This window comes from Manacus candei, unplaced genomic scaffold (assembly GCF_025592945.1).
Source record: "Manacus candei isolate 608988 ecotype Guabito, Panama unplaced genomic scaffold, ASM2559294v1 h1tg000014l, whole genome shotgun sequence".
NCBI lineage: Eukaryota > Metazoa > Chordata > Aves > Passeriformes > Pipridae > Manacus > Manacus candei.
This window is the reverse complement of record NW_026138062.1, coordinates 33,542,407-33,568,512: the sequence shown is the minus strand read 5'-3', so window position 1 is coordinate 33,568,512 and position 26,106 is coordinate 33,542,407. Positions and strand designations below refer to the sequence as shown.

At 39.9% G+C, this 26,106-nt stretch overlaps 2 protein-coding genes across 3 annotated transcripts; one reads left to right on the top strand and one right to left on the bottom strand.

The window, feature by feature from the left end:
- The first annotated feature begins 868 nt into the window (after positions 1-868).
- On the top strand, positions 869-10,468 carry POMP (proteasome maturation protein). Its single transcript, XM_051779074.1, has 6 exons — positions 869-957; positions 2,350-2,447; positions 3,351-3,411; positions 5,466-5,567; positions 8,281-8,374; positions 9,955-10,468. The coding sequence occupies exons 1-6, from the start codon at positions 955-957 to the stop codon at positions 10,020-10,022; spliced, it is 426 nt and encodes a 141-aa protein (XP_051635034.1). The 5' UTR covers positions 869-954; the 3' UTR covers positions 10,023-10,468.
- Positions 10,469-11,023: 555 nt separating this feature from the next.
- Positions 11,024-25,290, bottom strand: SLC46A3 (solute carrier family 46 member 3). Of its 2 annotated transcripts, XM_051779054.1 has the most exons (6): positions 25,156-25,290; positions 24,851-25,064; positions 18,882-19,755; positions 18,388-18,471; positions 16,787-16,943; positions 11,024-15,424 (listed from the first exon to the last, which is right to left on the bottom strand). In XM_051779054.1, exons 2-6 carry the CDS (start codon positions 25,040-25,042, stop codon positions 15,337-15,339), a joined length of 1,395 nt encoding a protein of 464 aa, XP_051635014.1. In that variant the 5' UTR covers positions 25,043-25,064; positions 25,156-25,290; the 3' UTR covers positions 11,024-15,336. The 2 variants fall into 2 exon arrangements, with proteins under 2 accessions (XP_051635014.1, XP_051635013.1); XM_051779053.1 differs by lacking the exon at positions 25,156-25,290 and having other exon boundaries at positions 24,851-25,138.
- Between the last annotated feature and the right edge of the window lie 816 nt (positions 25,291-26,106).

The following is a 26,106-nucleotide window of genomic DNA, read 5'->3' as shown; positions in this document are numbered from 1 at the left end:
GCACCCCGACACCTCATATGCACCCAGCGTTGCCTGGGAAGGCTCCATGGCCGGCCCAGCAACGAGGCTGTGTTTACCTCTGGAAGCATCACGGCCTGGTTTTACTGCCTCAGGCTGTCAGCACTGTGATGCTGTTGGTGTCATCTAAGCAGCTTCTGCTGCCTATGGTCCAGCGGGAGGGGACGGGTTTGACCAAGAAAAGGTCTCCACACCAGACAGCAACACAGCCACCCTGGTCTACCATGGGAAAGTGTTAGTCAGCTCCAGCTCCTGCCTGGAGCCAGGGCGGTACCGAGACAGTTGTTTTGCTGGCATGTGGGAACAGCCTGGAGTTTTAGCCTGGAGATGAGGAAACTCAGAGGTGACCTTATCACTCTCTACAACTACCTGAAAGGAGACTGTAGTGAGGTGGGGGTTGGTCTCTTCTCCCGAGGAAATGGCCTCAAGTTGTGCTGGGGGAGGTTCAGGTTGGACGTTAGGAGGAATCTTTTCACAAAAAGTGTGATTAAACATTGGAATAGTCTGTCCAGGGAGGTGATGGAGTCACCATCCCTGGAGGTGTTAAAGGAAAGACTGGACATGGCACCCGGTGCCATGGTCTAGTTGACAGGCTGGTGTTCGGTCATGGGTTGGAGTCGATGACCTCAGAGGTCTTTTCCAACCTAAACTGATTCTGTGATTCTGTGAACAGTGCGCTCGATCGACGACCAACAACCTCGGGAGCAGGAAGGCCATTGCCAAGGACGTCAGAGGGCTGGGAACGAACCCCCGCAGGGCAGCGCAGGGCGGGCGGGCACCGGCTCCCAGCCCCCGGCTCCCAGCCCCGCCCCTCGGCCCCGCCCCTCGGCCGCGCTCGGCCCCGCCCGCCCCGCGCCGTGACGCCACGCGCTGTGGGCGGGGCGGAAGTGAGCGGGCGGCGGCGGCGGAAGTGGCGGCGCGAGTTGGAGGCTCAAGATGGTGAGTGCGGGCAGGGGCCGCGGGGTCGGGGGTTTGCACTGGAGCGGAGTGGGCCGGACTGGACTGGACTGGACCGCCCTGCCCTCCCTGTCTTGCCCCAACCCCCCCCCCCCTTTCCTCTTCCCTTTCGGTGTCCTCGGTGCCGGCGGGGCCGTGCTGAGTCATGGGGGCTCGGCGCGGCCATGGCGGGCTCCCTCATAGGCGCGAAGGGCGCGTGGCGGCTGTGAATAAAGCCCTTCTTCTGGGAGCGGGGCGGAACGAGGAGCCCCGGTGGTCTCCGGCCTCCCGCAGTCTGGGGGAGAGAGGTCATACCTCGGCCCTCCGCGGTGGGCAGCGGTGGTGGGACCACTTAAGACAGGCTGGGCACTGGTGGGACTCTACAGTGTTGCTTTTGAGGAGTATTTAGTGATTTTTCTCCTTGCGTTTGGCTTTGATTTTCCCTTATCACGTCCCCTAGGTACTGTATCTCTTTAATGCTTTCACTTAACAGCAGTCTCAGAAAGGTCTGGTCAGTGTTGAGTGTGCCAGTTGTAGATGCTTTATATACATGTAAAACAGATATTTTAGGGCTGTCTTATAGCTCTGATGTCAATGGAAGCTAATGCTTAGTACAAAAGACCTTAACTGTAAGCATGATTTTTCTGTTGGGTTTGACAGTGCTGCCGGAGGAAACTCCTGCACTGAACAGCTCATTACTGTCACCTTCCAGAATTTATTCTGCATTGACGAATTGGTGTAGCCAATTTGTGTGAACAATCCTAAAATCACTTCAGTAAAATCGTGTAGGTTAGCTTGAAATTAGTGGTCTGGGTTAATGTGGCTTTACTTAGTAAGTGTGGAGACTTCTGGTGTTCTGCTACAAATTGCTATTTTTCCTTTGTTCTTTCAGCTAACTAGCATACTGGATTGCTTAAGTACACATTGTCCTCTTTGTGACAGCCTCAAACCATGGCTAAAATCAATTTAACCTTACTTGACAATGTCAGTATTACAGTACATGAAGGAATGCTCAGACGTGTTCCTTTCTGTCCTGTCAGCTCTCAGGACCTGCCATCTTCCTTTCCATCCCTGCAGCCCGGGGTGGGAACGAACAAGGGGTAATTGCAGTTTCAGCTGTTTCAACCGGGTCCAAAAAATTTGTTATTGGGATCTTTGACTCTTACCAGACTCCCCGAAAGAATTCTAATTTAGTGTAGGGTTTGTGTTCTGGTGTTTTGAGGGTTTTTTGTTTTGTTTTGGCTTTTTTTTTTTTTTTAAGAGACTCAAAAGACTAAGGCTTCCAGGACCACTTTAAGAAGTTTTTGAGCACTTTATTTCATTTGTCTGGCCTAATGGCCCATACAAAAGGGGTCTGGTTGTGTTAAAGTAATCCTCTCTTTTTTCTTGTTCCAGAATTCCAGAGGCACTGCTTCTCTGTTGAAGGATAGTATCCCACTTACTGAGTTTTCAGCTTCAGGGCCATTTGAAGGTCCCGATCTTCTGCGCAGAGGGTACGCTCTACTTTTACTTGTTGAATTGTGTCACAGACAATGATGAACTTCAGATATAGGAAGAAAGTATGTGTTAACGTTGGCTTTTAAAAAAAGTTTCTTGCAAGGTGTGTCACAAAAGTATAGCCTAAAGTCCACATATTTAATCAAATTCTCTCTGAAGCATGGATTTTCTGTGAAATCTCATTTCAAGAAGTAGGTAACATTGACAGACTTTTATCTTTGTGATGCTGTTCTTTACAAAAGAGACAAAGTATTAATAATTGTGAAATATCTGCTGTTTTTAGTATACATGGATGTAAGTCTGCCTTAGCACTGTGGGAAATGGTTTAGTTTCAGCATTGGTACGAAATGTAGAAGTAATATAGTCAAAAGAGTGGGTTTGGGGTTTGCCATTTTATGTAAGTGCAAAACTATTTAGATTGGTTATTTGTGTCTTGGATAATGAATCTGAAATAAGCTCGTGGAGTTTTAAATGCCGGTAATACAGCTGAGTGGTGGGGGAGATATGTACAATATTCCATTGTAAAAGCTTGGAGAGTTTAAAATTAGATACAGAGTAGCTTGGACATAAGTAGATCCACTATGTTTTAATTTGTTAATATTTTTTCTATTTCTGAATGGAATCAAGGAAGAAACACTGTCATTCTGTTTTGTCAAGCATAAAGGAACAAGAGTGCCTGAAATCAAAATTCTTTTTCTTCAGATAGTGCTCTAGTTATAGGCCTTATTTGCTGCTTCACTGTTGAGCTTTTTTTTTAATTTTTGTTGTAGTTCAGGCTGTGCTAATTGCTAATTGTGTATCTCTGTGGGGTGGTGTTTGTATCTGAGATTAGTTTGGGAATGCAATTTAAAAAAATATCCCAATTAATTTGCAGTTAATTTTTTTACTTTTGTTTTTAGTTTCACAAGTGTGAAAAGTGAATTGTTGCCCAGTCACCCACTGGAGTTGACAGAAAAGAATGTAAGTATAACATCAAATGTAGCCATCTTTGCTCTTGGCTAATTATGAAGTTCGAATTAAAAATGCAGTAACCTGGACTGCTTGTGCAGTAACAAGTAATGAATAGTCTTGTCTTTTAACAGAATAAAGATATTCAAAACAGTAACATATTTTTTATACAAATAATGTTTTGGGCAAATTTATTTAATGTTAACCTCGTACTTATGACTCTCTCCAAGTATATAAACAGGCTTCCAAGTAGGGATTTGTGTGCTAAGGTTTAGTCATGTAAAAGTTATTGAGTTAGTTGTGTATGCAGTCTCTATAGGTAGGTGAGAGACCCACCTGACACCTCTGGAAGGCTGATCCTCCCATTTTATCTGTAGGTTTACTTTATCTTTACTGTATCTTTATTTTCAGACTTTCAGTCTCATGTATTTTTCAATAAATTACTTGGTCCCAATCTACACATTTTACACATACAGTCTGTCATAAGTGTGTGTGGTCTTGTCTGGCTTAGTCATCACTTGTGGACCATTAGGAGTGGTCTATAGAAGCTAAAACCAGACAACTTGACAGCTGATTGAGCTGAATGTCCTCTCTAGTGCCTCTTTTGTCAGCAGAGAAGATACGATGTATCCAATCTATCAAAATATCGTGAAGACGGATCTAGTGTTCCAAACTGCTAAGTTAAGCAGCATGACAAGGTCTGGCTGTAATGTCTAATATATTCTAATTTTAACCAGTGTTAGTGTTGCCTTGTGTTACAAGGATGATGTATTGTGACTACAATTTTATGAGCTTATTTATAAATACTATAAATGTTTCAGAGCTATTTGTCAGTTGATTTTTTTTTTTAAACTTCTATAACCTAGTTTTTAACTCTGTTCTTGCTATATAAAACCTGCATAATTAAAAGATCACAGGCTAGAGAGACAAAAATGCATAGAAATAATTAAAACAGGCAATGTGATCCCCTAAGAAGTATGCGAATCTTCTAAATTGTTCCTCCCACATTTTGTTTGGTTAGTTTTTCTGTAAGCTTATGGCCAATTTATCTAAGAATTATTTTCATGAATGGGAAAAGACTTACCTTAGCCTGAGATAGCCATGGTTGTTTTTACTGCCATAAACGTTACAAAGGTTATTCAGGTAGCACTAGTAGAAACCCATAGTTCCTGCTATCAAGAGATCCTTACCCTTATAAAATAAAAGAAATGGAAAAATAATGTGACCAGAATTATAAGTTTGGGCTGAGGAATATAATCAGTATTTTCTACTGACTTTTGAAAAGCACTCAATATATGCTGTTATGAAGAAAATGCTTGTTGCACCTTTTGGCTTGCATTTTCCTGTTGGTTTTTGAGATCTCATATGTGACTCAATGTTCTCTACTAGTAGGCTTTTGTCATGGTGATTGAGTACAGGTTTCAGAATAAGAGATTTGTATTTTTTGGGTTATTCAAGCTTAAGCTTAACATTAAGTATAACTTACTTTTGTGAGCTTCAGTATTCATGAGCCGGCACTTTTTCTTTAAAAGACCCTCTACTAAGTAGATTTTCTTTGTCTTACTGATCAGTCGTAGAGCAGTTGGTAAAGTTATAAGCTTTCATTTGCTTTTCAGAGTCATACAGAGTGTAAGTGGTGCTCTGTCTTCCTACTTGATCAGAAAAGAAGTATATCAAGCATTTTCAAGTAGTCTTTGATGGCTGACAATGACATCAATTGTGGATTTTAAGTTTGTGATCTCTAAACCGTACTTAGCTTCCTATTCATGCGGACAATATGGTAGTAAAGTAGTGCAAAACTATACCACTTGGTGGTGTTACATGTCCTGATTATCAAAAATAACATAATAAGACTGGTACTATTAATTTGGAATAAAATCCAGCAAAAAGCAATTTTAGTTTCATAAAACAAATCTTACTGCATCACTGTCTTTCCCATACATTTGAGATATGATGGTTTCACTGAATTTTTACATACAGATTTAGTAAGCAGGTCACAAATCTCTTCTATGGCTGTACTTGAAAGTAACTTTTTCTAAAATAAAAATCAATGTTGTTTGTGACAGTTCCAGTTAAATCAAGATAAAACAAACTTTGCCACGCTGAGAAATATTCAAGGAATCCATGCACCTTTAAAGCTGCAGATGGAATTCAGAGCAGTGAAACAGGTAAGCATTTTTATCCAACAGGTAATAACTTAAACTACTTTAAAAATGCTTCTTTTGGAACATGCTTTCATAGAGACATCTTTCTTTGAGATATGTTATATTTCCAAAATAAATTAATTCTTTTGGAATTTATTGTTGCTTTCATTAAAGCCAACTAACTAAACACTGCAATTAATAGTTTTCAGAAGAGTCAATATGCTAAAACCTTTCAGCTTTATTGGTTATTTGGTGAAGTGGTAACTCTTCTAGCTTTTCTGTGCACTAGCTTCCTGTCAACCTTCAGAGGAAAGCAGGAAGAATTGAGTAATAATTTCTAAAATTAATACTCTCTTCTGTGGAAATGTATGGCCTTAATGGGAAGGAATCTCTGCACCTATAAGGAAAAGAGACTTGGAGGTCTGAAGCAGATAGTGATTTGGGAGGGGATATAGAGGTAATGTGAAACCTGAAACAGAGAATTTGCTATGTGCTTATTGTTCCGCAGCCTTTGTTGTAAGATCAAGGGAGGTCTACAGGGAGTTAAGTTCAAAGGTTTTAAGCCTGAATTGAGAAGCTGAGTTTGTCTCCTTTTCCTTATTTTCTCCTAGGATGGAGAGTAGCTGGAGAGAGGCTGACTTTGTCCCTTAGGAAACACAGAAAGTTCATTGGTCTTAGTAAACTTTTTTGCCTTGTAGAAGGTTGTCAAGCTATTAAGAGTTGGTTTTCCCAGTGTATTAGAGCAATTTTGTACTCCCAGTGATCAGGTGCTACTGAACCACAGTGAGCTGCATTAAACTTGGCAGAAGTTACTAACTAGTCCCAATGATCTTAAAGTCAGATGAGACATATGAAAACATCTCTGGATCTCAGCTGTGCTGTCTTGTGAGGAAAAGTCTTTTCCCTAACTTAGGTTTGCACATTGTAGAGAATGAGGGAGGTGAGGATATCCTGCTAGTGTGTCTCCACAGATATTTTGGGGGAAATATGGTGATTAGAAGGCTTTCCACTTCCAGATTCATGTTGGGTACTCTTGTGGTTTAATTTCACTTCAAGATGTTTACTGGAATAGTATATTTGCACTTCTGACTGTTGTACCAGTCATGATTATGGAAATCTTGGACTTATTTTGTGTGTAGAGATACGATAATTTTATGGTTGAAAAGTATGTTCATGGTATAAGTGAAGTATCTCTAGTAGCACTGAATGCAGTTTTAAGTACAGATACGCCCTTCTCAGGATATTTAGGTTCTAAATGCTGTGTGTGCCACTTAAAATTTTTTTTGTAATTCTGTGCATGGAGGGTACAGAAGACTGTTGAAAGTAACTGGGAGTGGACTTGAAGCTTAAGAATTGGTGGGGATCAGAGAAATAATTATAATTTAGATCAATTGCAAAGAGGATTAAATTTAAATGTGAAAATCAGTATAGCTCTTTCACTTGCATTCCTGACTTGTGTCAGAGATGTAGTTTCCAAATTCTGCAGCTGTAAAACTCCAGCCCCAGGAGCTGCCGGCTCATGGGATTGGCTATGAGTTTTACTTTAATATATAGATACAGAGTTCTTTAATACCTTGAGATGGCATCAAGATAATAAGCCACGGGCTTGTTCCCAAGGAATTTCTTTATTAATTTAAAGGGGTAAATAAGGGGACTTGGTGAAAGTTCAAAAGGACACCACACAAGCTAGACAAAATGTTTCACACAATACTGACTCAGCATATACTATTAATCCACAGCACTTAAATCAAAATGCAGTAAATCAATTCCACAACACTTAAATCAAGATCCAATCCCTCTATCCTCCTAAGCATCAAGAAAGAAGCAAAGAAAGAGAAGCAGAGGCATCAAGAAGAGAGAAGGAGAAAGAGGGAGAGACAGATTATATAGCTACCTCTGAAGCCTCGTGGAAGACCAGTTCTTGCATGTCCAATGGCAGAGCCACGACACAAGGCAAACACATGCCCTTGGTTTTATCTGCTCTGATCCCTATGGCCAGCCCTTCCAGATGGGGTCTCTGACCCAACAGCCACTCTGGGGATTTCAGGTCAGGGTAAGGGATGGTGTCCTCACTGTCCCTGCCAATCTGAGCTGGCCTAGGGGCTCAAGGATGTGTGGTGTTAGAGTTTTCCCGGGCTGTTTGTGACTGGCAGCTACTCCGAGGCTTCCCCATGTAGGCTCCAGGGGCTGCCATGAGGGATATGAGAGGACGCCACCCTTCCTCACACGAGGTTTGACCCATCGCTTCCCTCTCCACGCACGCGCACACACACACTCACACACACGTGCACTCCACAAGTTAGTTCTGACCTAATAACTGATCTGGTGTCCAACAGCAGTATACATCAATTGCCCAATACTGACCGCAGGGTGTGGATGTGTTTATTGCAGTGAGCCTCCCCAGCTTAATGTGAGAGGAGCTTTACAAAAGAGAAAGAAACTGTCTTTTTTTTTAAAGCAAACTATTTGCTCTAGTAGCTTTTTTTCACTGCACTGAAAGCTAAAAATCTTTTGAAAGGCAGCTGTTTTCCAACAGAGAGATAAACAACAGAAGATGGTGTTTAGATAGGTTTTGCTGTCTATATGTGCCAGTAGTTCTCTTATTTCAGCATTGTTTTTAAAGAAAGTGACTGCCTCTTGATTTTCCTCAGTCGCTTCAGACTGAGAAGTCCAAATATGAACCCTTTCAATTTCAGACTTGCAGAAACTTGAACTTTTTCTTGAACTCTTCTTACAGGTCCAGCGTCTCCCATTTCTTCACAGTTCAAACATGGCATTGGATACTCTGAGGGGAAATGATGAATGCATTGGTTTTGAGGATATCCTTAATGGTAAATACATTCTGGTTTTAGTGTTATGGAAACATTTAAAGATAAAGTATGGGAGCTGTGAAGTTCTTTGCCTCTATGGAACAAGAAAATTAAACTTACAAAATACAAAGAACAGAATTAATTCCTAAAAGCAAAGAAGCACTGGGCAAGGAGAAATAAATGTGCTTCAGCTGCTAATTGTGTTACTTCGAACTACTGTGTAAGCCAGTATTTGCTTGTAGGCTGGGTTTCTAAAGGAGTAGAAGATTATGCACTTATGTTGTATGCCTGTTTCCTCAGAAATTTTTAACTACTTGTGCAGATTTTGAGGAGCAGAGGTTACAAATATACAAAGTTTTTGTAAGTTTTGTAATTAAAAAGAAAGAAAGGCTAGAGGGGAGAGATGGAACTAATGAACCAGAGCCTTCCACAAATTAATAGGTTGCAGTTGTGTGGTTCTCTGCTGACTGTCAGTATGTGTGAAAGAGAATAAACCTGGAAAAATGGGTTTTAAACAAATTATTTCTTTCTAACTGGTACTTAAGGACACGGAAGAAGGGAGAGAGTATTTTGACATATGATTGGAGAATGAAAATAGTTGGGGACATATGAAACTGGAAATAATAAAGAATAAATAGGAATCTAGAGGCATGAAATAAAATTCTGAGATGGATATACAGGGATCAAGGGAAGGAATCCCAGGCTCCTGTGGTTCAGTGGGGGAAGAGCAATGTCGAACATAATTTATAGGAAGTTGGTTATTTACCATTGCTCACAACAAGCTGTTAGATGCTTATAGAATGCTTACAAGTGGGTTACAAGTGTTTTTGGTAAGGCTCTACTTATCAGCTGAGACTGGATTAGGTGTTTTTGTCTCTGGAGGAATTAGAGGCATTAATATGTCTGTTATTTATGGAAGGAAAACAGTCTGATACACCTATAAAGAAAGTGGTATTTCTTCTGAATTGCAGTCATAACCTGTCTTCTGGTCTCGATTTTTTTTTTTTTTTTTTAAATACGGAAATGAAGTTCATACTATCAGTATTGGTCTCTCTTGTGTTCTCTGTACAGTCCTTGATAACCTTTGAGTACAGTGGCTAATGTCAACCATACTCTACAGAATGGAGGGAATATTTAAGGGTATAGAATTTCTGTGAAACTAGTCAGTTGGGTGGAGAAGAGAAACCATGAGTATATCCCAGCTAACAGAAGGGAGGACTGTGAGCTCCTATTGCACAGAGAAGTTGTATTGGAAAGAAGTATAGGGCAACTATGGAGAAAAGCTTCAATCAGACCTGTTTTCTTAAACACAAAACTTGATCAGCCTTGAGATTCAGGCTACAGGAGTCTGTGCTTATGTAGAAATGGTTGGTTTTGCTTGAAGAATATATGCGTCTTTATGATGATATATATATTTGTTATCTGATCAATGCTTTGGATAGAGACTTATGAGTTACAGAGCTGCATTGCGCAACACTGTCAAAAATCAGTCAAGCAACTGTTGCACTAAACGTTATAATGAAAAAATGTTTTTATTCATAGTTATTGATGGTCTTTGAACATTAGTAAAAACCTCATGCTGTCAACTTTTCTTTTTCCAGATCCATCACAGAGTGAGGTTATGGGAGAACCACACATGATGATGGAGTACAAGCTTGGTTTATTGTAACAAAATATACTCCACAAAAATGTTTTGTGTGTGTCTTTCTACTGCAGATCTAAATACATGATACTAAATTGACACTAACAGTGTTAAACAGTCCTACAGTTATCATTTGCCTTCCTTGATGAAAAGGCACATTAAATGTTTAAAGTCTATAAATTGTTCTGTGCTTGTCAATCAAGTAAATGTCCTGTAACTAGGTAGTTTAAATGTCTTTTCATACACTGCTCAGGACAATAGCTTCTTAAATATGGAAATGCTATATATGTACACAAGAAATCCAAAAATACGCGTGCATTTGAAAACTGACTGCTGTAGGTTAATGCATTTAATGGCTGTTCTCATGGAAGAACTTAAGAGGGAAAGGAAGGTATTTTCCATTGAGTAACATTTTGTTCATGAAAATGTCCATACACTTTTTAAACTATTGAATAAAAGTTTGCTATAAATGCTCTTGCGTTCCAAAATATATTTAATCATTAATCAAGCATCTCTTACCCATGACACAGTGTTGTTCCTTTTTATTGCAATATCTTTAAAGACCTTTAACATGTGCACTGCCAGTGTAATCCTGCTACATACGTTTTATCCCACTCTTGACAGTTGTTTATGACGGAGCTGTTAAGCCTTTGTGTAGAATTGGAAGTATTGCTGTAAGAACAGAGTTAAAAGTATAGATCTTTTCATGTGTGTCCCTGAGAGGATGTTCTGGTTTCTGAAAGTAGAAGCAAATTCCACTTGGAGTTTAAAGAGATGTTTTAAAATCTTATTTGTGAACGTAGTCCAAAAGAGCACTCCTAGGTCTAGGCATTTTAGTAATAAGAAAGAATGCAGTGCCTGATTATGAAAGTGCCTAATAAAGCTGCTGCAGTAAGAACATGAAGATATGGTGGTACAAATAAATTATTTTTTGTATGTTTACAGAAATCAAGTCTTAATTAAGGGAGAATGAGAGATCGATACTTAAATATACCTTTTAAAGGAACAGACCACTGAAAGGGTTTTTGTGTGCTGAAGTTTTCTTTATTTATTAAATTCAGGTTGTAACAATTATTTTTAATGTCGTACATGTGCATATGTCATATATAAATCCTGCAAGGCAGCTAGTATGTGGCATATTTGAAAAAAAGTCTGCAGTTCAAAAAATGTTATCTTTTGGCATATGTGGGGAGCTTGAAACAATATTTCTAAGACAGGAACTCTTAATTCAGCAAGTTTTAATGACTTAGTTAAATTTCTAAGTGCACTTGGTGTTCTGTTGTAGATAATTTTAGCAGAAATGTTGCTATAAACCTCTCTTCACAATTGCAGATATCTCTTGTCTTTTCAGTGGGCTTATAGCTGCTACAAATTCCCTATGTGGGCCAAAGCTTCTAGCTTTTGTCCTGTAAAGTTTATAGTGCTTTTATGTGCAAAACATTGCAGAAAATTAGAAACGTTAAGATGACAGTAGGAGACACTTTATTGGTGGTTTTATTTGGTTTTATATTTAAACTTGTTTCATTTAAGAAGTGAAGCTTCTAAAATTGTCTTTCACTTGAGACTTGCAGAGATTAGAGGCTTCTGCTATGTAGTACAAGCAATTTCGTTTGGAGTTTATTTTGCCTTAGGGAGGTTAAACATAGGACCAATGAATTGAACACGCAAGCATAGATCTACTCCCATTTTTGTTGTCCATAGCTGTCCTGGTCCCTTTGTGGGCTGATAAGACTATTGTTCAAGGCTTAGACCAGAAAGTCTGAGGGATTACCTTGCCAGGTCTGGGACAACTTATGGTGTGGGCATGGATTTTCAGGAGGATTTTAAGGTCTGCCTTCCTACCAGCACTGTTCCAGAAAACAGAGCCAATAGTTGTACAATTACTGGTACCGTATAGCTCCCTACGTGTGTATTGAGCTGGTTGGCCTTTCCTAGTGTTGGTTGGAAGATGGATGTTATTGCATCTGAGCAAAACTACATTAAGATGAGTAATTAGCGTTTCTCATTAGTGCAGTGAAGAACCAGATGCAGACTAGGAGGCTGCATGTAATTTCTAGGTGGTTTTGTTCAACAGTTAGTATACTTTGTAATAATCCTGGGTGAGATCAAGCCATGTTCAGAGGCAGGAAGGTGCATTGTTCATTATGTATGTAAGGAAGCTAATCTTAGGGGTTTAGCCAGGCTGGAAAGCAAATAGTACATGTAAGAGGCCTGTGCAAGAATTTATGCTGTTAATAAAAGTACTGGGAGTCAAACAGGACTGAGGCAAAGAGCTTTTGAGATAAAGAGGAAGGGTTATGCTGAGACAGTGCTGCAGGGGGTTGGGCTGGGCTTTCTGCCCCAGCCCATTCTCCCCATTTCATATAAGCCTCATTCTGTAAAGCAGATACTGCACGTAGCAACCCACAGAGGCGTGCCATGCCTTGGCAGTGGAGCTGGGACAGACTCTGACAGAGCACAGGGAGGAAAACACTTCCAGATCCACTGCTCTGGCAGGTGCAACAGAAGCCCCCACCCTGACTTCTTCCACATGGCATGCTGTCCCTGCTCTGCAGTTCCCTGCCTTCTCTTGGTACTGATGTTCTCAGCAGCATTTTTTCCTCTCCGCAGGCACAAGAGGGAGGTAAAAGCACATCTTCCTGCTCTGCTGTTTGTTTGTTATGATCACAAAAAATAGATGATACCATAGTGCTGCTTCTTCTGTTTACACAAACATTCTTCTACCAGTCATGCCATTGGCCATTTGTCAAAATTTTAAAAAGTACAAGAACTACAAATGCAACAGAGTTAAAAAAACCCAAACTTCATTATTAATTTATATCAAAATAATTTGCATTATACACAAATAAAACAATTATTATAAACAGATTTTGATTTATTAATCTGAAGCATATCAGTACTTGGGTTCCTCAGCTTGCACCATGCTGGGCATTTTAACACAGTTCATATCCTTGGTGTTTGGACCTAAATTTACAGCCAGTTCTAAATGCTGCATCTACCAGAAATACTTTGCAAACAGCACGTACTTTGTACAGTAAAAGCAAACCATAACAAAGCCATTCCTGAAGCGTACGTGCTTGTTCTCAGTTGGACCAACACACCACCACTATGGAACTGGCTTGCTTTGTTGCTACCTTCTCAGTGCTACTGGAGGTGTGCACCAAAGAAGAGGAAGTGAAGGCACACCCCCTTCTTCATTTGCCTTTTTTTCCCCCTGGCAGTTTTCTGTGAAATAGTTAATTTCATAAAGCCTTACATAACTGCATAATGAAGAGGCGAGGAAGACAATGTAATCTTTGTGCTGAAATCCTTTACATCAGTGTTTTCTAAATCTCTCTACAAGTACTCATTATGTTCTGGACCCACTTGTAGAACTCGGCCCACAAGTTGGCAGCAACTTGGGCACCTCAAAGGAGGAGAGTTAAGCAGTTTTATTTTCTGCCCAGTGTCTAAACTACCGAGGAAAAGCTAATGATCTTTAATTGCTAACATCACCCTCTGTAGTTCAGGACAGAAGTGTAAGAGCTGGCTATAGCTGTTAGCTGTGTAAATACTTGTTCCCTCTGCCCTGGATAAATGGTACTGTTTTCACCTGTGATGAGCAGGCAGTGGTCTCCTGAATACTGTAAGCTCTCCTTTACCTTATTTGAACCCTCTTTCAAACCTCAGTGAGCACAACACATAACTTGTAAATGATGCAATTGTTCAATTGTGAAGGATCTACAATAGTATCATCATGATGCGGTACTACTATTTCTTGGTGGAGTACTGCAGTCACCGATGCTAGCCTGGATGGCTAACTTAAGCAAGCTCTAGAGTACCACTGAAAAGTTCTGCAGGAATTCTCTGTTCATGTGATGGGTATCAATGGCTGTAAGCAGGTCATCAGTTATACAGCACATGCTATGTCTGTGCATTTTTATCCTATGCTGTGTGCGAGTTCCCACATCATAGTTGCTTTCCTAGTGGTTTTTTCCTTTACTAAATGTCAGCCACTTTCCATGATTTTGACTTCTCTGTCCAATCTGTTTTGGGGGACAAGTCACACACCACTTTCAGAGACCAGAACAGTATTGACTGTCAAACTCTTAAAAAAATCAACATATGGGAGTGGTCTCTAACATGGTGTTATATTTTCACTTCCACTGTGCACTCCGGAAGCTAGTACTCAGAATAACTTCTACTTAAAGATCTCAAGGGAAAAGGTGAGGAGTCAAAGCTGAAACTGATTCCTAGGTTTGGCAGTCTCACCAGTTTGCACTGTGGCCTTGGGCATGTCACTTGTCCTCTCTGTTAATCTCTCTCCCTATGCAAGAGGGAAGAGAGTATCTATTATGGAAGGATGTTCTTAATAGCATTTGTAAAGTGCTCTGAAGATGAGAAATGCTCTTCAACTCCTCATATAATTATGCTGTATTTGTTGCAAGATGATTAGATTCATGATTCAGATTTGGTCACCTCGTTTCAGGGTTGTGAAGAAAATAAAGATCCACTGATAAGAAATGCTATTACAGCCTTTCACTAAAAGAAACATTTAAACCAAGTACCAACTTAACTAGAAAATAAATATCTCTGGGACAAAAAATAGAGATGTCTGTACGCAGTCCCTAATATATGGAAAATTAAAAATGTGCAATATGGCCTCTGCAAAATGTAGGCACAGGCTGAACTTCACACTCTGCAAGCTGGAAATTTCCTGAAAGTTCTGTGTAAAAATCCATTTTAAGAACTAAATCACGGGCAAGGTCCACACATCATACATTATACTTACACAAACACTCTGCTAGCTGCAGAGCAGTAAGTCTGCTTACAGCAGATGTTAAGTACTGCCTCCAGGTTGGTTGCTTTCTGAAAAAAATACCTTTTTAGTAATTTTAGAAAGGTTTGGGGGCTTCATCATTAAGACAGGACTTTAAAGATGTACACAGTGGACCACATCCTCATCTGGCACAAGCTCCAATGGCTTCAGCAGAATTGCCAGCACCCTCTGAGTTAATAACTTATCTCTGTCACCCCATTTAGAATGATACAAGATGTATCACAATCCATACCTGACATTCTAAAACTTGAGAAAGGGTAAGTGGAAGGACTATCACCCTACCTAATTTTTTTCTTCATGCTGAAAGCAGCATTATAATCTCAACTGCCTGCCTATTTGCATAGTTAAGAGCTAGCTTTAGTCAAGTGCTGAAAGACTGGGTATCGAGTGCTACCAATTTAGTGCTTATTGCTGCAGGGCCACTTGGAGATTGTGTTGTGTTATCTCTATGGTCTCTGTATGACATAATGGTCTCTGCCACTGCATGTGAGATTAGAAATCCCAGGTGTGGGGATCTTTTGTTCAACTATCGGCACTCTCTATGCTGGATACTTCTTCAGGTACCAGCAGAGCCAAGTCCTCCCCATTCCAGCTTGTGCACAGAAGCCAGCTGTAAGACAAAGATAAGACAGATATCTTTAGTTGAGATAGTTACTTAACAGCATTCTGATTCAGCACCAACAAACATACTGGATAGCTCTGTATGGCCATCTTCTGTGGCACAAAGCTCTTGATGTATCTTAGTAAACAAAAGCAATGACACAACTTGTACTCATTACAGAAGTCAGACAATATCATTACTCTGTCTTTGATCAAAGTACTCGACTACCATGTCCATTACAGACTGGAACAACCACCCTTTTTGCTCTCAAACAGCAACATTTCATGACACTCTCAAAAGAAAGGCTCAGAGAAAGGTTATTCAAAGGGTCCTGAAACACTATAATGATAGAAGATAAAGAAAAATAACTTCCAAAAATCTATGGTGATGATGGACTACAGTCCTCATGGCAAGATGGAATGATTGACGGTAAATATCTGTAGTGAAGCAGGTACAGACTTAAAATGATGTGAAAGGTTCTAAAGCTACAGCATTATCACTGCCTATTTAAATCTTGAAGTGCAGCTGATGTAGAGATAAAAGATGACTGAGGTGAAGTCTAAGTATTAGGAAAAACTACACAAGTCTCTAGCAAGCGTGCCACCCTCTTAAGGAATACACCTTTCCCCCCCTCCCCCTGAATATAAATCTATCTAATGAAAAATGATCCCTCTGTCACTTAGAGTTTTGTTTCAGCATCCTAAAAAGAAGTAATTTATATTGGAAACAACATAAAGTGACCTTTGCTTTTATGAGTACTCATGAATAATGGTATTTCAGTGTCAGTATTACTAGGTGGTCACCAGATACGATTAGACACTACTGCTATAGAGGTCTATTTTTTAAACACGTCTACAGGTTTATTCTTTTGGGCCTTAAAATCATTTACAGATTTTAATGGCACTGGGTCACAAGGTATGACCAAAGACCAGGACAGAGAGCTTTCCATTAAATTCATGGCGTGATTGGTCATGTTTGTAACCCTAATTAGCATCTAGAAGAGCTCAGATTGCAAAATTAAGCTCATGCATTTCAAGAGATCTGTTACTTTTGTTCTTTGTGAAAGGCTTTCCTGTAAAAAAGACCATGTAAAGGTCTCAAACCAAGGGAAGGCACACACATGTGGGCAAGGCTATGGTGTGTCCCACAAGCGGTACATTCACGGTAGACTTCACTTTGGGGGAAGTTCACAGCATAAGGCCGAGGGAACGTAGCTGGATCAGAGAAAAAGTGTGAAACTGGAACTTCTACAACACACTAGAAAATAGTAAAGTCTGAGAATTACCACACTAAACCATTCAGCTTCAACTCATGTCAGAACAGAAATTACTGGCAAAAGCAGTCAGAAGCACCCTCCTGATCTGTACTTACCACAGGACAGTCAGTGGAATTAGACAAAGACCTGCCGATAGGAGGAAGCTAAAGCCTGAAAACCATGCAACAGTAGTTGCATACAGAATATTAAAAACTGAAATTGAAACACTGCCGGTCACAACTTCTAAACAGGCAATACAAGCAAACACAGCACCTGCCAAAAATAAATGGGTGAATTACAAACAAAACAAAATAAAACCTCTTCAAAATACTGACATTTTTAAACATGTTTTGAAAGATCTATCGACAGTATTTTTGCAAATATACACGTAAAAAGCATCAGAGTATCATACTTTGCTATGGAAATGTCTTCTGTGGAAACTCCTACAAACTGCTTGTTCTTTTTAATGAAAAAAAACAAAATAAAACATTTTGCTGATGGAAACTTTCTTTGCTACTATTCTGTCACCATTCCTACTTTCTTGAATCTGCTTATCACATGAAATTCAACCTGTTCATCCTCATTAACCATGTTCTACACACTTCCATCCTTTATCCCTTCCAATTTTCTTCTTTATTCTCACTCTTCCCTTTATTGTTTCTTCCTTCTCTAATCTTCACTCCTGTATGCCAAAAAGACTGACCCAATGAAGACTGCTGGTTCAGCATCTAACCATGTCCCTCTCATTTCTGAAAAGAAAGAAAGAACAGTTTTTGGACTGAACCACCCTTTGGGGTGGCAGTCTATCCCATCAGTGTCTTGTTGAACACGTTTTCCCAAGCTGTATTCATAATCATGGGACCACAAACAAGATCACTGTACGTAAGCAGAAAAGGATGATGAGGCAACCTGATTCCTGCATCAAACTACTTAAGTACCCAAAGCCCTGAAGAATGGCAAGAAACTGCAAAATCAGAGGTCTATGTTAGCACAGCCAGTAAAAAGAGATCTTTGGTTTAGTATACAAAGATTAGTCTTCTAAAAAATAAAATCAAACAACTTGGGAGAATGTATCTAGAAAGCATGTTTCCCAAAATCTAGAAAATATATGCTCCCCAAAAGCAAAATATGGGATACTAGAACCACATTTTGAGGCCTGATATGCGTTTTTTCCTGTGCTCCATAACGACAGGACTTCGAGAAGTAATGTGTTACATTTTTTGGGACATGTTTAAGAAGCCACAGGCACCCATGAAGATGGGTTCCTCCATAGCTGAAGATCCAAGTCTAATTGTTTTCAAGTGCTTTGAAGGTTGACCACCTACTGCTTACCTTTCTAAATTTGTGTGACATTGACTGAATAACAAAATATATCTTTCTCTGCATGTCAAAATCTTGTGAATGTAGAAGCCCTTGTGAAATCACATTTGTATAAATCTTGAGCTTTCTTCTGCTTCAAGTTCCCCATGGTCTTTATTTTAAGAACAGTATCTCCTTTGAGGGTGGAAACTTACAGTGGTTTTTAACACAATGTTGTTTATATTAAATTCAGAATCAAAAGCCATTAATATCAAGACAAAGGGTCATATTATATGGAACTTGAAAGAAATGCAGTCTTAAAATACCAATACAGATCTGTTAGTTTAAAGGTAATCTTGGTGCATCTCTGTTTTGAAACACCATATTATTTTACTGTTTAAAACCAAATGCTACTCACCCTGTTCACCAGTGAGAACCACTTTTGACAGCATGGATCGGAGAACAGGAATAGGCATAAGGCAGAACAAAGATGGCACTCTCACTGTAAAGCAATCATGAGATATTGAAGTAATTCAAATCCAGGATTTTACAAATACATTGCAAATGAAATAGTCATGCACTTTTGAGTGCTTAGTTCCTCAGATAATAAAAGGCAACAGGAAAGAACTAGAAGTGCACTGAGACACAATTATCCATGCACAGAGAAATTAATAAATCAAATATATTTGTATGGCACTGAAACCAAATCATAAGCAATTCATTCTGTTCTCTCCACACATTTCATCTTTTAATCAAATCAGTCTGATCAGTCTGATCAACCATGTATATTTTACCTCTCTATGACCCTTTCAAGATAATACGTCCAATATTCAACAACAGCATTCATTACAGATAACACAGCAGTATTGTCACATATATTGTTGACCATGGAAAAACTGATTCTGAACTTACCTAAAAACATGAGCAGGGTAGTTTTGGCAAAGGCAGCCATGATCATTCCTCCAATGTAAGAAAATATCCCAATAAAGACAATATAAATGTCTTTGAGACATTTAGAAAATAAGTAAACTCCTAAAAAACTAGTCAGAGAGACAGAAGTGAATGCAGCTGCTCCATATCCAATGTATACTTCATTCCAGCAGAGCGGCTCATCCAGTTCATACAGTGTAAAAAGTGAACTCCCACCAAGCATAGTAAACATATAAGTCATAAATGCAAAAAGTAACACAATTATTAAAATTCTCTTTTTATAAGGGGCAGTTTTAAAAAGCATGTACACTCCAGAAAATGTCTCCCTAAGAAGTTCTTTATAGGATACTGGTACCTCATGCTGGAATTCAGATACACCTATGGTATCTTCCAGAAAAAATATAATATAGATGATATTAATGACATGAAGCAGAGATGCTGTCACAAATGTCCATGTAAAGCCTATTCCTCTTAGAAAGTAGCCAGATGAGAGTCCTGCCAATCCCGATACAATTCCAAAAATCAAATCCACTACAGCTATTCGTGTTGTTTTCTGGTTCTCATCATGACAACCATCTGCTATAAAAGCAAAGCCTCCTCCAAGGAAAGTTGCTATACTCCCAAAGAGTCCAGTAACAAATGCAACTGCAAATAGGACAGAGAGTGACAAGGAAAAATATGATATTGCAGTGAGGCTAATACCAGCAATCAAAGCTCCCATTGATGGTAAAACTAAAGACCTTTTGTGTCCCTGGCGATCCCCATTAGCTACAATGACAAAGGCAACTATAAGGCTGGGAATGGCCCCAGTTAAGTCCAACTGCATATTAAAAACAGAGGCTTTTTCTTGAACTTCCTGCAAAGAGAAAATAAAAATAATTGTAAATACTGTAATACGTTGGGGGGGAATCTGTAACAATATTATTTACATAATTATTAGGTGCAATATGATGAATAGCACAGTATGTGTTTATAGATTATAAATTATACTATTATTAAACCAAATACAATGTAATTTTATAAGATTATATGACATATTATGGTATAATAAAATATAGCACATTACTTTATAAGAATGCATTATATTACAGTAATCACTAATACAAAGGAATTGCATATTCAGACTCCTGCTTTTGTAATTTGATCTTCAATATTCCTCAAATATCCCTTGTTACATTTTAAACCAGAAATTAGTTCTTAAGACACAGTCTTACTAGTACTGTTAACAGAGAAGTTTCAATGGAGACGAGAGAATAATTCTTTTCAATATGCATTTACAAGAGCTGGTACTCCTTCAATACAGGGTATGGCAAAAGGACACTGGGCTATTTTAATACTACTCAGAAACAAGTAGTAAACCAGTCTTTGATTGAGGAACACACCCCATGCTCCCTATTCACATTTTTCCTCACAAATAATTCTACTGAGGGGGTCACAAGAAACTAGTCATGGAGTAGAGCAAATTATGCAAGTAAACAGATCAGGATTTGCTCCGACATCCCAGTGTACCATGTTACTACTACTACTACTAACAATAATAACAACTACAAATGTGAAATACAGCATTAAATATTATATTGACTCATAGATATGTGAATTAACTAATTTTGCAAACACTGTAAAGCTCTGGGTTCAGAAACTGTCCAAATCAGTGATGTCTCTATACATATGCTACAGCAGGTGTCACATGAACAGCAGCTAACACTGGAACAATAAACTGTAAACACCCATTATGGGGAAAATTTCATAATTCTTTTTAACAGAAGTATAAAAATCAAATGTAGCTGAAAAACAACCATTTAACAGAACATGAATGGCTGAAGGAAAAAACCAAACTAAAGGAAGGTTAATAAAAAAGAGAGATCTTGTTATGAATGCAGCTGCTAAAGGATACTCAGCAAGCTGATTGAGATCTTGTTTTTAAGGCATAGATGCAGACTTGATAGACAGCAGCCACAACAGCCCTTTCAAAGAAAACCATCTCATCAGACAGAAGAGCAGCGGGAGAAAAGGAATTAACTTTTATTTGCACAAACCCTTTATACTCTCTAAGTTAAACTTCAGGTGCAGAGAATAAAGTCACACTGAAAGTTTTCATGAAGTTTTCTGAGGCATAACACTGACTTGGGCAGGGGCTGCACTCTTAAATCAGTAGCAGGTACACCTGTGTAAGTTGGCCCACACCATTCTCAGCCTGTATTGATCTATATTCCATGTATTTGTCCGTAGCTAACATAATCCTGACCGAGTAGCATCCATAAAATTGAAAACACCCTAGAACTTACAGGAATGTATTCTGGGCAATTTTAAAAGCTGATGAATGCTTTATAAATTCATGTTTATATTTACAGGCAAAGACAATGACTTTCTAGTTCAGACTCTTCCTTTGTTTACAAGATATCAGGTTTTACTGCAAGAGGAAAATTCAACTGATCCTGAGGTCCTCAAGGAAAGCCTTCAAGATTCCCAGCACTACAAAGTCTTTTACTCTCTTCCCTTATGGTGTCTGACTGCCATAGGATTCACGGTGTCCTACTGTCCAGCACTGTTATCACTCTGGAAGGGTCAAAACCATGAAGACTGAACAAACTGAGACAGAAAATGTTAATAACTCCTCCACTGCTGACAAAGAGAACTCTATGTAGTTGCAAGCCTCATTTCTTTACTAGAACCATCATGTTCAAAGACATGAACATCAAACAAATGATACTGCCTTAAAAATAAAATTAAATATTATTATATATCATCTCAACCCACATTAAGCATATAATATGAATATTATTGCTAAACCATACTAAAGGAATAAAACAGCAAATATTAGTGGGTCTTTCTATTGGAAGAAGTTGTGCAACATAAAGAACATGGCTACACATCCAGATACCACAAATGACCGTACACTTGCTGACATAAAAGACTTGATGTCTTCTAACAAGACGACTAAAAGACAGAAGTACAGGAAAACTCCATGTAGAGTGAAAGGCATGCAACTATCTACTTTATGGTTTTATAAAGTCAATAAAAACAAATACAGAAAATGACAGGTCAAACCCTCAGCTGCTTTAAAATTATGTAACTCCAATAATCAATACAACTACATACATTTGAAGAGAAAGGTCTAGTTTTTTAATCTGCAAATTCACTCTACTCTGAAAAATTACTCACAACAGACAGAAATAGATCTTAAAATCACTGATTTCAAAATTAAAACAATGAGAATGAAGAAGCAATAATTTACATAAAGATTAAATTAAGACAGAAGCATAGTGCCTGAGATTGAACAATGTACAGGACATGATAAACTGACAGACTCATAAAGAAATATTACTTAGTAACAAAGGAATGGATTAGATAAGTAAATGGGATGATAATCACATTTAATGATTAATAATATAGCTCTTTCTGAGATAATAAAAAAGTATTATCCAAGCCAGTGATCAGAATGCTTCAGCTTGTACTCAAATTACCTTTGAACTCACTTTATTATAAAATGACTAATTTTCTTCAAATTGTAAGAAATAATTAATCTAGCTGCTGCAAAGACTATATATTTTGAATTATATTCTACCTTTTTGCAGGCTTCAAGTGATTTTTGTCTTCAAATTTTGTTTACATTTTTCTTTGAAATAGGTGAGATTAGTATAAAGTTTCTTCATTCTCAGAATATAAGGATTTGCACAAAATTAACTATTAAGGGAGATGTGCTTCTAAAAGTTAATCTCAAACTGAGCCTCTTGGGAACACTCCTAAGAGCAACATCTATAAACATATGTCAATTAGGATGGTCTTGCAAAATCCAGAACACCTACTTCACACTTCCTCGGGAAAAGGCTCGGATTTAAGTTAGTGGGTCTACTCTCTGGCCCATACACAGGATTATTACTCAGCACAGAGACCAGTTTCCACTTAAATTAATGGGTGTTTTGAGCATTTAAATTCTTACGCTACGGTAACAAGTGTGGTACAAAAATGTAGGCAAGATACCCAGACAAGAGTGTAATTGTTCAAAAGCTCATGCCCTACTGGCAATCACTGAAATGGAGCAAATGGAAATTTTGCAGGAAACGGAAACAAAGAAGTTCTGTTGGCCGTTACTCAACTGCTGTCTCAAATATCAAGTTAATTATACTTTGTAACCAAAAGACCTGTAATGTGTGAATTCACCACCACCTCAATTAGAGATGCTATCTAAACTTTAGCTGAAAATAAGACTTTGCTTTAGTGTTTTGCAAAAAGAAAAATGAAGACTTATATCTAGAACCATAGGTGATGGCAATTTGAAAGTCAGGTTGAATTTGTGGGGGGTTGCAAAATGCAAAAATGTTTGTGAAATGTAAGTTTCTTGATGGGCTCTGCAATTAGAACTGTATGCACAACTTATGGTTTCCTCAGAGCTGCTTGTTCTGTATGAGAAAATGCCCAGACGTAGCACCAAACGGGGAGCTAATACTAAATAAAATACAAGAATTACTCAGATAATAATTGGTTATTATCTCCATGGGTCAGCCCAGAAGTCATGCTGGACTACAATTCTATTAACCCTTTTACTTTCACATTCTTTCTACTAAGACCAGCTTCTGTCACATGACAAAGAACCTACACCACACTAAAAATCCTGAATTATTTCTTTGATCACCTTCAATGAAAACACGTACCATTAAAAATCTTCTTTTATATATGACAAATGAGGCAGATAAGCTCAGGTGCTCAGTCTTGCATATACACAGCACATCAGAAATTCAAATATGGGATGTGAGCAAAAATTTTCAAGTGCCACCTTTTCAGCAGCATAAGGGAATGCCAGCTGACTGTTTCCATAACTCCACCTTCTGTGTAATTAATATTCCAAGTCATCTACTTTTCTGACCTTACAGTGGTTTAATCCTCCACTTAATCCAACCCAACTGTCAGTTGTTGTTGACAAGGATGGTTCTGTTGTATCTCTTCTGGAAATACGTTCCCTCTGCTATTCCCGTGTTAGGTACAGCAATCATGTGGCCACAGAGTGTCAGAGCAATGTACTGCTTAACACTCAAAAAGCAACCACTTCAAACCAAGAGATGAGCTTTCTGTTGAATCAGTTGAATCAGTGCCCCACTCAAATCCAAACCATAACCTGTAACTGCAGAATTTCAGGATACAATAATACATGGTGGGAGAAGGGAAAGGAAAATGGAGTATGACCATCTCTCCTGCTGGCAGCTCAGCTCATAGTTAGCAGAATAGAAGCATTAAAACTGCATTAGAAGTGCAATGGAAGAGGAACTAACCAACAATTCACCATCTAGCATGCTGAATTACGAAAATATGCTAAAAATGTAATTGACTGTGAGATGCTGCTATCTTGACGTCTTCGTATTTCAACAAGGCAGACTAGTACTCTGAATGGTAAACCATCAATTATATTTGATTGTCCAAAGATCAGCTAAATTTTTTTTCACATTTTAAAACACAACCCTTTTTATTTTCACCTCCCCTGTTCCTCATTCTTGTAATTCCTCTGAAATAAATGTATTCTAAACTAGACCTTATTCCTCAAAATTACAGGACATTTTTTAAACTTCACATGGTTACAGGGAACACTAGGAGCCCCAAAGGCAACTGACGGCTCACAAACACATGCATGAGTCGCTACAAGGAGCCTCCAGTTGTACCCGCTCTAATGTCAGCGCAATGCCAATTCGGGCCAAATCCTCTCAGACGATTTTCAGCTCTTGCTACAACACGAATTTATCTCAGCATCTTCTTGGAGACAAATCTTTGTCTTTTAAAGCACTACCACTACCTACAGTGAAACACACGAGCAATGAGACAGTAAAGCGAGAGCAGGTTGCAAAGCTAGAGCTTTTCGGTCTATAAAAGGTTAAGTAAGGTTATAAAACAGGAGATTACGCGGAGGCAGCACCTCCTGGCTGCAAGTTTATTTACAACTGTTACTTCTTCCCCCGTCTTACCTTCTGTTTAATATAAGTCGGGCTGCTCTTATTCTGCTCGCAGTGACTGACATTGCTATCGCTCACGAAAGTGGAGTTGTACTCCTGCTCCCACAGCCGCCGGTAGATAAACTGCTGCACCAGCGGGGTCGTCAGGGAAGTCGCAAAAAGGTATATGAAAATGACGGGCTCCACGCACAAAACCTTCCTCATTTCTGGGTGTGGGGTTTAAACCCTGCGTCAGAAAAGAAACCGCAAACCCTGAGAAGGTGAAAGGGAAACACACGTCCGAGCAGCCGCCGGCACGCTGGCAGCGCCTACCTTACCGGGACACTCCCTCCAGCAATCCCCGGCGCACCGGCTGTGCCCCCGCACGGCTGTGCCCCCGCACGGTGTCCCCGCCGGCCGCCCGCCTTCCCCCGCCCCGCGGCGCCGGCGGTGCGTGACAGCGGGAGGCGGGACGCCTCTCTCAGCGGGGGAGTGTCCCCCGGCTGCGGCCGCCGAGAGGACGACGCCCGCGCCGCCATCTCGGCCCGCTGCCGCTCGGCCGGCGGGCGGGGCGCCGTGGCGGGCGGGGCCGCGGCCGAGCGGAGGAGCTGCGTCCGTGTGCTGAGTGTGACCCCCCGCGCCGTTTGTCCCCGTGCCGGGGACAGGCGGGGTTGCTGCGGCAGATCGGGACACATCAGCAGTTTGGCGATTTCAGCATCGTGCCAAACGCCGCCGCTCAGTGCTCACCGGGCCAGCCGACTTGTTTGGGCTGGTTACACAACGAGAATCTGCGTTATCAGCGGCGCCTTTGGCCTCGTCTAACACCGTGACCCCGGCCTGGAGCTCAGCCTGGCCCAGGGCACCAACGCGCCCAGGGCCAAAGTGGCCGAGCACCGGCTAAGGAAGAACCTGCGTTCTCCTCCGTGCTGCTGTGTGTGCTTCACTCTCAGCTGACTTGGTTTAGAGGTTTTATTGTAGCTGCTTCCATTCCAAGCGCTCTTGGGCTGTCAGGATGTGTAAAAGCAACGTTTGTTGGCCACCAGCTGGTCTCCAGTTAATAGAATCATATAATCTTTTAGGTTGGAAAAGAAGTCTAAATGCCGTCAAGCCTAACCATTAACTCCTCACTGCCAGGAAGACATACATCCCATTCTCTTTGAGTCTGACATAGCTGATGCCATGTGTCAGGGGAAGGGCATTGTGGTGTATGTCCCTTTTGGAACAGCTGCCGTGGCACATGCTGCAGCTCTACATGAAAGGTCATGCAGGTGTGCATCTGCAGTTGTGCG